The sequence below is a fragment of the Podarcis bocagei genome (genome assembly GCF_964188305.1).
Source record: "Podarcis bocagei genome assembly, chromosome: 3".
Classification (NCBI taxonomy): domain Eukaryota; kingdom Metazoa; phylum Chordata; class Lepidosauria; order Squamata; family Lacertidae; genus Podarcis; species Podarcis bocagei.
In genome coordinates this window covers 1581704-1595580 of record NC_138127.1, presented here as the reverse complement: position 1 = coordinate 1595580, position 13877 = coordinate 1581704, and the positions used below count along the sequence as shown (strand labels likewise).

General features: G+C 43.0%; 2 protein-coding genes across 9 annotated transcripts in view; one reads left to right on the top strand and one right to left on the bottom strand.

Moving 5' to 3' along the window:
* MACROD2 (mono-ADP ribosylhydrolase 2) overlaps window positions 1–13877 on the bottom strand; it is a 996145-nt gene that overhangs the window by 12464 nt on the left and 969804 nt on the right. For 4 of the 5 annotated variants that reach the window (XM_081189150.1, XM_081189149.1, XM_081189153.1 and 1 more), the window contains one exon: window positions 5861–5947. In XM_081189150.1, coding sequence (XP_081045276.1) covers window positions 5861–5947 — 87 coding nt within the window. The remainder of the gene's footprint in view (window positions 1–5860; window positions 5948–13877) is intronic. The other variant, XM_081189152.1, reaches the window with a different exon arrangement.
* LOC308584461 (uncharacterized protein) overlaps window positions 1–13877 on the top strand; it is an 81865-nt gene that overhangs the window by 38028 nt on the left and 29960 nt on the right. For 2 of the 4 annotated variants that reach the window (XM_081189271.1, XM_081189269.1), the window contains exon 2: window positions 10197–10303. The exons of the other annotated variants lie outside the window; for them this stretch is intronic. The gene's annotated coding sequence lies outside the window, so the exon portion shown is untranslated. The remainder of the gene's footprint in view (window positions 1–10196; window positions 10304–13877) is intronic. 4 annotated transcript variants of the gene reach the window in all.

The window sequence follows — 13877 nt, the reverse complement described above, 5'->3', positions numbered from 1 at the left end:
AGCTATGGTTTTCCCAGTAGTGATGTGTGGAAGTGAGAGCTGGAGCATAAAGAAGGCTGATTGCCGAAGAATTGATTCTTTTGAAGTATGGTGCTGAAGGAAACTGAGAGTCCCATGAACTGCAAAAAGATCAAACCTATGCATTCCGAAGGAAATCAGCCCTGAGTGCTCACTGGAAGGACAAATCCTGAAGCTGAGGCTCCAAGACTTTGGCCACCTCATGAGAAGAGAAGACTCCCTGGAAAAGACCCTGATGTTGGGAAAGATGGAGGGCACAAGGAGAAGGGGACGACAGAGGACGAGATGGTTGGACAGTGTTCTTGAAGCTACCAGCATGAGTTTGACCAAACTGCGGGAGGCAGTGGAAGACAGGAGTGCCTGGCGTGCTCTGGTTCATGGGGTCACGAAGAGTCGGATACGACTAAACAACTAAACAACAACAACTAGGCACTATCCGTGTATAAGACAACCCTTTATTTTAAACTTCAAAAATTTAGGAAAAAATATAGTCTTATACACAGAAAACTACGGTATATATCATTCATGGGCCAGGGAAAGAGGTGTATCTTCAACATACAGGAGAAACTGCAGAATGGAGGTGCTAGATGCACCTCGGTGGAGAGGGAGTTTCACAACTTAGGAGCTGCCAAAGAGAATACCGTCTCCCGGTCTTCCCACCGCACCAGAGCTCCTGAGGGTGGTGGAACTGCTAAGAGGGCTCACACTGCTGATCTTAAAAGTGGAGAGGGTGTGAACGGAAATAGGCGATCTTTCAAACAATTGTAGCCTAAGCCATTTGGGGCTTTTAAAACACTGATGTGTTTGAATTCGGCCATGCAACTCTTTCAATTTGGAACTGGGTTTCTAAATGGAACCCCAGTCAGCAATGTGACGACTGCAATTTGGACCAGTTGCAAGTTTCCTTTCAAGGCCAGCCCCACGCAGAGTGCATTGCAATAATCCGGTCTTGAAGTTCCCAGGCACGGCTTTAAATGGTGTTGCCTGTCCACATTATTGACAGTGACCAGAAAAAATAGAGAATAGGGAGCTGGGCATTTAATTGGATTTATTCATTTAATGGGTTGATTGGTTGATGTACGATGGTGGGGAAGAATGAGTTGATTTTCTTTTGCTTCATTGCAAATCAGGTTTTGTTTTTTGAAAAGGTGAAATTTATACTTTTTAGCTCATTTTCATTTTTAATTATTTTGCTTGAATTTAGTCCTTTACTATGGATTTTCCTTGCACTTTTTTGCAGCTGGTTTTTATTTGGCAATGTTTATTTTGATACTGACAAGGATGGTCTATTTTGTTTAGTTTTCTAGAACGTGGAAATTCTGTCCTTTTTGTCTTGGTATTTGCTGTGTATTTAAGTTGTTTTAACCTATGTTGTAAACTGCTTTAGAGTTTTGTTTAACTACAAGCGGTATATAACTGGTCCAAATAAAAATAAATAAATAAAGAAGTTGGATGCCATACATATCCAGGCAAGGATACAAACTGGGTTTAGCCTTCAAATGAAATTTCATACGCCTTTTATACAGAAAGGTGACTATCCACTCAAATCTCTTTTCCAATGGGAACTGGAGATGTGAATCATTAGCCGGACAGGTAACTCATGGGCAAGAGAAAGTTTCTATTAAGGCAGTCGAGGAAGACATTAGTCATTTCCATCAACAATACTTATGTTTGGTCCTGTCTTATTTTCAATAGCTGGGAATGGGGATAAATCCCCTTCAATGAGAGACACAGACCAAAACAAACCTGAACTAACACAACACGGCTGAAATCTGATTCTGCAGTCACACCAGTCAGTTATCTGCTTTGGTATTGTGGGCAGTTTCTACTCATATGCCAAGCAAACAGAAAGGGATTGAAATTAAAAAGGAACCTGAGCTCTAACCTTTCTATAGTTCAGGCTTCTTTTATATAGAATGTCCTAAACCTCAGCACCCTCACCATAATGCCTATTGTTGCAGTTTTGCAAAAGCAACAAATGCAGTTATTATAATACAGTTATTTGCCATTAGAAAGAATCAAAGACTGTAAATGGACTGTAAAACGGATAAGCGAAACATATGGTCTCTGAGAGTTTAGTACTTCTGAATATACTTTCACAGCCTTTCTTCTGATTTGTTCCTGCAGGATTGAATGAGACCTTTCATAAGCTTTAATAACTTGTCCCTATAAAAGTCCTGTACTAATGCTCTGGGAGATGCTGTTTTGGTACATCCATTGCTGATACTGGGAGTTTCCCTGGAAAGCTCTTGTGTGACAGTTTTGAAATTACCTGAAAGAAATGCACACCTGAATGAAAGTTTAAAAATAAAGAAGACAAAAAAAATGTAAATATGCTGGTCATATGCTATGAAGCATGTCTGCTTCTGAGTCACTCTTGTTATATCAATACACCTGCAAAGAGTCTGTTGAATTGCTTGTGAATTGTTCATCTGTATTCAACTTTCAAACTTGTCAGGTTGTGTGTGGCTGCAATACTAAACCTTTTACCAGTGGTGCACAGACTTTGTTCAAGGCTTAAATAATACTGCACACTCTATAGATATGTAGAAAAATAAGTGCTGCATCAACATGGTCCTCAGAGTCCAGAATAAGGCCAACTTTTCCTCCTGCCAAATGTTCCACTAAACTTAAATCAAGGCAATGCTCACATAGAAACCTTGCTGCAGCTGCTGGCCTGATGCTTGATGTCACTGTTCTATTAAATTTCCCTTAATGATATATGCGATTTGGATTGAACCTATTCATTCATTTTTTATTTGTTCTACAGATTTAAAGGGGGAAGGTGTGCTCTCCCAACCCTAAATCTGTGGCATAAGTTAGAATACATTGGGAGATGCAACCTCGGAGGGGAACAAATGTCTCCTTAGACACACTCAAAAGTGAAACATGCGTCTTTATTTCTGCGGTGTTATTACAAAGAGGGCTACTGCAGTAATCTTTCATGAAATCTCTTAGCTTTCCATGGACAGCCAATCTCAACTACATGGAATCTTTTCAATACAAGAAAAGAACTTCTCCCGTATAAAAAGTATTATAATTAATGGGTTAATAATACTTTGAGGCTCTCTTTGAGGTCCCTTTGCAGAGCTGCCGATTTATCTTGCCTTTGTTGCCTGCCACTGTTCTACAAAAATGGAAGCAGGGACAGAGTGGGCAGACGAATTCAGATGGCCACTTGAGCATCATGTAAAGGGGGGGAAATGCATTGCCGGAAAAAGAGGGGACAGTATGAATGCATATTTTAGAAGTAGTTGCTGTTCCTTAAATAGAAATGCAAGGGAACACAGGTGGCGCTGTGGGTTAAACAACAGAGCCTAGGACTTGCCGATCAGAAGGTTGGCGGTTCGAATCCCTGCCACGGGGTGAGCGCCCGTTGCTCGGTCCCTGCTCTTGCCAACCTAGCAGTTCGAAAGCACATCAAAGTGCAGGTAGATAAATAGGTACTGCTTTGGCAGGAAGGTAAACGGCGTTTCCGTGCGCTGCTCTGGTTCGCCAGAAGCAGTTTAGTCATGCTGGCCACATGACCCGGAAGCTGTATGCCGGCTCCCTAGGCCAATAAAGCGAGATGAGCACCGCAGTTGGTCACGATTGGACCTAATGATCAGGGGTACCTTTACCTTTAAATAGAAATGCAATGCAGCTCACTACAGTGGGGAAGACAGTGACCAGTTAACCAGTGTGCCTGCTAACTGCTGGTGGGCAATTCAAGTCCCCTGATTTCCCCTCTTTATGCTATCATAGACTGGAGAGCCTGTAAAACAGAGGACTTATTTTAATAGAGGACTGCTGCAAAGTAGGACCTACAGATGCCCTAATGGTGGTGGCCGTTACTCCTTGCTGCAGTTAACCACAATCCTGTGTCAGGATTGGCTCCATGAGGAGAGGGGTGCAAGTGGAGCCAAAGCAGCAGCCACCGTTCAGCAACAAAAGAAAAAGGAGGAGGAGGAGGAGGGGGGGGAGAATAAGAAGAGGAGGAGTTTGGATTTGATATCCGGCTTTGATACCCTAAGGAGTCTCTAACATCCTCCCTTCCTCCATCACAACAAACACTCTGTGAGGTGAGTGAGGCTGAGAGACTTCAGAGAAGTGTGACTAGCCCAAGGTCACCCAGCAGCTGCAGGTGGAGGAGCGGAGACACGAACCCGGTTCCCCAGATTACAGATCTACCGCTCTTAACCACTACACCACACTGGAGGAACAACAGGAGGAAACCTTCACTTTCCTCGCTACCCATGTAAATGGTAGCTTTGTCTTTGGAAGGGCACATTTGCTACCGAGGGTGTGAAAGGCAAAGAGCCCCTGGGGTCATGCTTCCCTTCTTCAGAGTTGCATCCCACGTGCAGCTTGCAATGGCTATCTTAGATCCCTAGGAGACAACTATACTTCTGAAGTATATAAGCAATAAATATACAGATAGTTTTCAGGACCATGACAAAGTTTGATGCATGGTGTGCAAAATATGTTTAAAGGTAAAGGGACCCCTGACCATTAGGTCCAGTCATGGCCAACTCTGGGGTTGCGGCGCTCATCTCGCTCTATAGGCCAAGGGAGCCGGCGTCCAGCTTCCGGGTCATGTGGCCAGCATGACTAAGCCGCTTCTAGCGAACCAGAGCAGCGCACGGAAACGCCGTTTACTTTCCCGCTGGAGCGGTACCTATTTATCTACTTGCACTTTGACGTGCTTTCGAACTGCTAGGTTGGTAGGAGCAGGGACCGAGCAACGGGAGCTCACCCCGTCGCAGGCATTCGAACCACCGACCTTCTGATCGGCAAGTCCTAGGCTCTGTGGTTTAACCCACAGCGCCACCCGCATCCCGTAAAATATGTTTGCGTACACCAAATGCAATAAAGCACAATAGTAATCATGCAAGTCACCATTCATGCTCAGGAGCAGCTTGAAATACAACCTCCCCCCCAAATGTATTTTTTGTAACGTATTTAGATGAATCATGCTCAAAATGCAACTACTCAAATTAAATGAAAACTTAGTTATGTCTAAGCCAAAAGAAACTGGGTAAGACAAATACATAGTTTAAGCTTTGGATATCTGCAGCACCACGGAAAATGTATGTGTATTATTAGGGGCTGAGGAGAAATATTCCTCAACTGGGATAATAGCCAAGAATAGACTGCTGGGTGTGTTTTATTCCAATATATATTTTAAGAGCTTGGAAACTACCTATGACATGCAGCAAAAGGACAATCCACCTGTGTTTACAACAAGCATTTATAATGCACATATCTCTGTAAGACAGAACCTCAAACTGACTAAACGGCCCAAAGGTGTTTGGAATGAGCTAACTGAAATGTATGTATGTGAGTGAGAGAGAAGAGAGAGACTCTGTTTAGAGATATGGTTGACAGAAAGGAATGATGACATTCTCTAAATTCAAACGCAGCTAATTTTAATCCTTATCCTCTAATAGTGGCTGACTTATTTTCAAATCACACCAGGAGACTGTGGAGCTGGGAGGGAAGAGAGAACAAAAACACGAAATGCTTTTGTCTGCTCGTGCATATTTTCCTCTACGGCTGTGCTTCTCGGCTGTGCAATGGAGTTCTTGGCATGGGCATGTCAGAGCTACAATCCTAGGCTTGATTGGTCATGCATTAAGTCCCATTGAAATTACAGATGCGTAACTGATGGCGGTGCAGCATTCCTTGTGGCTAGCAATTAGTGCTGCCAAGCCGTTGCACAACCCAGGCTTTTAGTAGGCTACCTTTGAAGACTTGATGATCTCATATTCTACCTGCGCATCAAAGGGTGAACCGTAATGCAGCCTTCACTCGTCTGAATGTGCCATTTATATGGCAACAGCAAAGCTATTTGGAAACTTACTGTCATTACTTGAAATGTTTTCTGTATCACACGGACCTTCGGGTTGCACCGGCTCGGCAGTATGTTTCCCTTTCTCTTCTCCTGCTCCTTTAGAAATGACAAAAGGGGGGGGGGAGATAACATGCAGAGTATTTGATTAATGTATCATTCACAGACGGAGTGTCCATTATTTTCTAGTCATAACACAGCTTTATGAATGTTACAATTCAGAGAAAGGGCAAAGGTTTCTCTGAAAAGCGATAGCGAGGGAGGCATGGCTTTTTTAAAAAAAGAATTACTTCAAAGCTGTTTCAGGATTGTGCTCTTTTGTTAAGTGGGACACTTAAAACCTACGGTGCAGTATGGGCGGCCTGACTTTCTCTTCTCTGATCCTTTCTGAAGAAAATATAGTATGGGATGGGCCCCTAATCACATATCTAAACCTTTCCTCTAAGGGACAGAGTTAAAACTGATGCTCTTGGAGAGACTGCACACTGAGCACTCATACAGAGACTAGAATTTAAATTTCGGAAAATGTAGATGGCAGGCACTCAAGATTTTATTTTTTTTGGCGCCTTGAGGCTGGCTGGGAAGCTCTGAGTGAAACTCCCAACAATGCTAAATTTGAAACATACAGGAAAAGGGCCCTTTTCTGTTTAATACTCTGTTCTTTCAGATTTCCACCATTCGGGATTTCTGAGAGACCAATTGTTAGCTAATTTCCATGATGGCACTTCCGTATTTTGTGGCAACTATAACGCTTGTGATGCCTGCCCTGTGGCTGAGTTATAGAAATCAAGCAATTGGCTGCTAGGCAATCAGCAGAATTTGGAGAGAGGGGATGCAGGGACTGAGCATTTCAAAACGTAACACCTTAAGCACAAATCATCTTATCTTTTCTACAGGTGGGACTGAAAAATTGCTCAGGGTCACTCAACTCCATGGCCGCAAGCTTTTGTTGGTTGTTGGGATCCACCTGTCTTGAGAGACAATGGAGAGCATCTCTGGGGTAGGGACAGAGTCAAAATATATGATACAATTCTGTCATTAAAAAAGACACCCAACCCGTTTGCTCCAAGGAACTCAGTGAAGTGCACACTGTTTTCTCATCCACCAATTCAATTTTATCTTGCTAACAACACTGTGAAGTAGGTGAAGCCATGGGAATGATTGACCCAAGGTCACTCAGGGAACTTTAGGACTGCATAGGAATTTGAAACCAGGACTGCCTGGTCCATACAACATACCTTCAGAGTTAAGGCATTAGGTTTTGAGTCAGAGCAATCTCATTATTAAGGTAAAGGGACCCCTGACCGTTAGGTCCAGTCGTGGCCGACTGGGGTTGTGGCGCTCATTTCGCTTTATTGGCTGAGGGAGCCGGCGTACAGACTCCAGGTCATGTGGCTAGGATGACTAAGGTGTTTCTGGTGAACCAGAGCAGCACACGGAAACGCCGTTTACCTTCCCGCTGGAGCGGTACCTATTTATCTACTTTTGACGTGCTTTCGAACCGCTAGGTTGGCAGGAGCTGGGACTGAGCAACGGGAGCTCACCCCGTCGCGAGGATTCGAACCGCCGACCTTCTGATTGGCAAGTCCTAGGCTCTGTGGTTTAACCCACAGCACCACCCGTGTCCCTCTAATCTCATTATTAGTAGTCATCTAATAAATAAACTTAATCCACAGCACCACCTGTGTCCCTCTAATCTCATTATTAGTAGTCTTCTAATAAATAAACTTGGGGACGCGGGTGGCGCTGTGGGTAAAAGCCTCAGTGCCTAGGGCTTGCCGATCGAAAGGTCGGCGGTTCGAATCCCCGCGGCGGGGTGAGCTCCCGTCGTTCGGTCCCAGCTCCTGCCCACCTAGCAGTTCGATAATAAATAGTAGATAAATAGGGACCGCTTACCAGTGGGAAGGTAAACAGCGTTCCGTGTGCTGCGCTGGCTCGCCAGATGCCGCTTAGTCACGCTGGCCACGTGACCCGGAAGTGTCTGCGGACAGCGCTGGCCCCTGGCCTCTTAAGTGAGATGGGCGCACAACCCTAGAGTCTGTCAAGACTGGCCCGTATGGGCAGGGGTACCTTTACCTTAATAAATAAACTTGAGACAGCAGCAACAAAATCCTGAAATTCTCTGATTTTTTAATATATTTTTTTAGAAATCTTGCAGTGATTTTATTTTTGTAACATATTCCTTCCTTCATCTTTTTTTTTTTTTTATTATTGTTCTTCTTCTCGACCCCCTGCTAAATTGCATATAAACATCTTTGTGTTCAGACTTTCCCTGTCAGTGAACTTCTGGAATGACAACTTGGCATGCATGTTAAAATTTCAAGACTTCTCCTGAGAATTCTGTAGAGCAAAGGAGGTTTTCCCTTGGTGTTTGTTAGACACCAATGGGCCTAAACTTCCCAAGCACTTGACTCATCACTGTCATTCACACTTGACAGATACAACTGTGTCACTCTATTGTTGAATCATCTGTATATTTTCTAAAGGATCTGTCAAGTTCAAGCACACATTTAAAATCACCCACTGAGTTTTCATTGGTTTTTAAGATGTATGTATATTTGTTAGTTACCTTTGTGACATAAATTCTCTAGGTGATATGAAAACCACTGAAGTGGTTTGATTAGTATGAAACTATTAATTGGCCATGACCGAAAATAATAAAAAATATGAAAGTGCTCAGTTTCTTTATACATTTTTAAAAGCTCTGGAAAAGAATGCTTAGAAGTGCTTTATAAAAATAACCATCTTGCAGTGGGGGGGGGGAGCTGTCAGGTTTCAGATGTTTGCTACTGAGGCTCCCTCAAATATCTAACGTACGTATGTTTGGGATATATGATAAATATCCACACCACATCCCTGCCTGACAGCTGATGCCTCACTGTTCTGTGGCAACTTTCTTTGAGATGCTTCCTGTTAACCAAGCAAACTTGGCATGATGTGACAGGTAAGCGCCTCCGCTCCCCAATTTCGCTCCCGTTCAGGGATATCTAGGCGTGCTGATGTTGTCAGGACTAAAGAGGCTCATGTGAAGTTCATAAGCATTGCCTCAAGATTGCCCATTAGCTAGTCAGCGTGACTGGCTTCTCTTCAACCAAATGAACTTTTCTTCTGCTTCATGCATTTGTCCATAGACAGCTTTCCGGGTCATGTGGCCAGCATGACTGAGCAGCTTCTGGCGAACCAGAGCAGCGCACGGAAACGGCGGTAACCTTCCTGCTGGAGCGGTACCTATTTATCTACTTGCACTGGTGTGCTTCTGAACTGCTAGGTTGACAGGAGCTGGGACAGAGCAACGGGAGATCACCCCGGCACAGGGATTCGAACTGCCAACCTTCTGATCGGCAAGCCCAAGAAGTTCAGTGGTTTAGACCACAGCACCACCCGCGTTCTATTTTGTGCTTACAAACAGGAAAAAAATCAGGTAGGAACACCAAAAAGAACACACACTCACAATTTCATTAATATCAGAGGTTGAGGGGTAAGAAGGCACATACAGAGGTATGCCCCCATCTGCAGGCCACCTCTTCCCTGTGCACCTGCCCCCCTCATTCTTCCATGCCATCTGCCAATGGGGGCTTTTGAGGGGAGCAGCTAAAGGACTGCAAATCTCTCCAGTTTTCCTCCTCCTCCTGGGTTTTCAGAAGGATGGTATGTAAAGGGGAATTCTGTGTGTGTTTTGATTAAGCGGTCTATAAATCTTCCGAAAGAAAAAATAAAGATCATATTTTGGTGATTTTATTAGGCCTGCTTATTTTTGAAATCTGTTGATTTCACCTTATGTTTCTCCTTATGAATATTTGTATTATTCTATGTAAATAATTATATGCTTCAGGTTAAATTAGGTCAAACAAAGCAAATGTATTAATGATGGCAGGTTCATAGCTGCAGGCGCACTCCTGAATAGGTATCGTGGAAGCTGCTCATCTGTGTACATGAAGCTTCTGCTTCTCTGGGTACAAGAACTGGTCCAAGCATTTCACTGGCACTGTGCTAGAAAATAGTTCAAGGAAAGGAACACCTCTGAATAACTAAGGCTGCAATCTTCACCCCATTTACCTAGCAGCCCCATTGAATTCAATAGGATTGAGTAGATATGGTTAGGATTGTGCTGTTGGGATATGATACAGCATGGTGGGTGCAAACGGAAAATGGCATTCAGCATCTGAAATGTATAGCATTCTTTCTTGTGCAGACCCTCCAAGTGCCCCTATTTTCCATCCCTTTGAAAACCCAGGAGGAGGAGGAAAACTGGAGAGATTTGCAGTCCTTTAGCTGCCCCTATTTTCCAGATTTACAGAAACCATCCTGGTTTCTGATTTGATCCCAGAATGTCCTCTTTTTCCTTAAGACGTCCCTCTTTTCATCGGAGAAATGTTGGAGGGTATGGAATTATGCGACCCCAGAGTCAAGTAACTATACAACCTTTAGAAGACATCTGAAGGCAGCCCTGTATAGGTAAGTTTCCCCCCCAATTTTTAATGTTTTATTATGTTTCTATATACAGTGGTACCTCGGGTTACATACGCTTCAGGTTACATACGCTTCAGGTTACAGACTCCGCTAACCCAGAAATAGTGCTTCAGGTTAAGAACTTTGCTTCAAGATGAGAACAGAAATTGTGCTCCGGCGGCACGGCAGCAGCAGGAGGCCCCATTAGCTAAAGTGGTGCTTCAGGTCAAGAACAGTTTCAGATTAAGTACAGACCTCCGGAATGAATTAAGTACTTAACCCGAGGTACCACTGTATGTTGGAGGCCACCCAGAGTGGATAGGGCAACCCAGTCAGATGGGTGGGATTATAAATATTAATAATATTAATACTACTACTACTACTAATAATAATAGATAGCACATCCCTATTTTCGTCAGAGAAATGTTGGAGGGTATGCTTGTGATTCATTCTGTACTGCTGCCAGCATAAGCAACAGCCACACAAAGGAAATGCTGTTATTTGGCCCAAATGACCGCTTGTATAACAGAGACCATCAGGACAGTCATATTTGCTTTGTGAATGACAAAGTGTCATTATGAGAAGTGATGTGAGGACTTGCCACACGGAGAAGTTGCAAGGGAATCAAAGCAAAGTCATTTGCTGTGGGTGGCAAGAAAAGGAAGCACTGGCCATAAGATCAGCAGGCTTTCCATGACACTGGATCTCCATTTATATTAATCTCCCTTTTGCTCCTTCTGCCTTGCCCAGTGTGTGCGTGTGTAGAAGGGCGAAAACAGAAGCATTTGTTATTCTGACATGCATGTGAAACAGGTATTATCCCAAAGCACTTTTTTCCTGCTGGGCAATAAAACTGTGTGCCACAGAGAAATGAGCCCATTCCACATAAACAGCAGAATCTGATCAAAACAAGAAGTGCCTTTACAAGCATTTTTATTCAATTTTTTTTTCTTTCTCTCTCTCTCCCCTTTTCAATCTTGATTGCTACTGCTTGGAACACAAACAAGATGCACATTTCAGGGCCACCCTGCTAGGAGATGAGAGATACCGGAATACAGTTTGCAAGATACCACTTTCAATTACCATTTCCAATTGCATTACTGACAGCCTTGATTATCATAAAATTTCCTAGGTGGGTGATATTTCTAGAAAATCAGTACTCAAAGCCAGCCATGCAGTATGAGGAGGCGGCTAGGATAGTGCACAAAATTGCTTCCAGACAGGTTTTAAAATAAATCCTGCAAAGATTTGCTGAGAATCTAGGGCATCCTATTTTTTAAATAAAGCATTTAACCATATCCCCCACACATACAAATAACCAACAAACAACACCAACACCCATATGCACAGTAATAGCTATCTGCAGTCCTAAACCCACTTACCTGGGAGTAAGTCCCATTATATTCAACAGGACTTACTTCTGAGTATGCATGGTTAGGATCGTGCTGAAAATCAATGCATATACACCTTAGATTTTGTTCACGGGGCAAATAATAAATTTCAATTGCCCCAAAGTAAGTTTCTATGGCTGTAATCCTATATATACTTAACTAGGTCCCACTGAATTCTCTATTGTTATGATTATTATTTATTAAATTTCTATATCACCCTCATCTGAGCATCATAGGGCAGTTTAAAATACAAAAATACATAAAATAGCAGCAAACAAAAACAATACGCCCCATACCGCTTAAATTGTTTAATTATCCAAAGGCTTGGGAGAAGAGGAATGTTTTTGCCTGTCACATAAAGATATGTAACGAAGGAACCAGGCAAGTCTTCTCTAAATTACATGAAAGGACTGGACTCTGTTGCAAATATTATTACACTTCTTGCTTTTAGCTCTGCATACAGCAAATGTTCAGAAAGTAAAATCCTAGTGAAAAGTTGAACTTTTAAAAATACTTTCTTTCACCAACCTGAATAATAGTTTTTAAATATCTGGGTGACAGTTTTTATTGTTATTGTTTTTACTTTTGTAAATATTCAATATGACACCTAGTCAATTGCCTGGATAAGTTTAAAAAGAGAGAGAAAGGGAGATAAGCATTTCCCTGAATGATATTAACGGTGCAATCCTATATATATCTACGCAGAAGGAAGACATATTGAATTCAGTGGTATTTACTCCCAGGTATTCTTCTTATGCAGACTAAGATCCACAGATAAGTGTGAATCGTCCAACACTGCAAAATCCATATAGTGAATAAATTTACAAGGCATGATGCAGATAAGAAATTTGTTGTGACTAGCCATAGAAAACCTTCAACTATGCTGTACTTTAATCAATTGGAACATTTTTTTTAAAAAAACAACCTTAAAAAAATCTGATTCTTCTGCACTCTGTCAAATTGCTATTGATCACACTGTAGGTACCAGAAAATCTGAATGTAACACTTTAAAAAGAGATAATGCAAGAAGACCCAGAAGACATTGCTAATAGTTTATGTTATGTTAATGAATTACTTATAGACCACCTTTCAAGCGAATGATGTCTTTCAAAGCATATAATAAACTATGTATCCAGAAATAGCCAATACAATATGAAGGATCCATTTCCTTCACAACAGTATTAAAAGCTAATATACCGTAAGCCATATAGTAATAAAAGCTCTGCATTATTTTAATAATCACCATGCTGTATCTACAGCCCAGGTTATAATTAAGCCTTAAAGCCCACAATGAAAAAACTGGGTCTTTAATGCCCATTTAAAAGTATCAAGGGGTGCACTTTGCCTAATCTTGGAATCAAATTGCACGATTGTGGGGCCACCACTGAAAAGACCCCACACCATATGCCTGCCAACTGGTTGTTGTTACGGGTTATATAGAGGGCTTTGGGCAACTTTTTGTCTATGGGATTCACACCAGAGTGAATTTATACCATGTGTTGGCATCTTGCAGGTACGGATGAACTGGGCACCTCTTGGGGCCTTTCACACTGGAAATAAGAAACAACTTGCCTGATTGTAAAGTTAGATCAGTGAAATACTAGCTGAAAGTAGCAATGAATTTGCCTACATTCCCAAAGATGATTAATTACTTCACTTTGAATTTGACCCTTATCCCCCATTCTAAGATTGCATTAAGAGGGAAGAGATTGGAAGGGATTGACACACTTCGTTCCTTATTTTCTCATCTTTTATATGAACATGGGATCACTCCTGATCCTGCAAAATTAAGTACCGTATTTTTTGTCCCATAGGACGCTCCGTCCCATAGGATGCACCTAGTTTTTTTGGGGGGAAATAAAGGGAAATTTTTTTTCCTTTATTTCCCCCCAAAAAGCAGGTCGGGGAAACCGAACCAGGTCAAGGAACAGCGGGATGGCGGCGCTGCGCCTCCTTGCTGTCCCCCGAGCTTGTGGGACTGGCTGATGTCTCCCGGCGCGAGGGGCGCTCTGCATCAGGGCGCCCCGCCCGCCGGGCGGCAGGCTGCTATCCGCAGCGTGGGGAGCCTTGCGGGGAACTCCTGCAAGGCTCCCCACGCTGTGGATGTCTGCCCGGCGCGGGGGGCGCTCTGCTTCAGGGCGCCTCTCGCGCTGGGCGGCAGGCTGCTATCCGCAGCGTGGGGAGCCTTG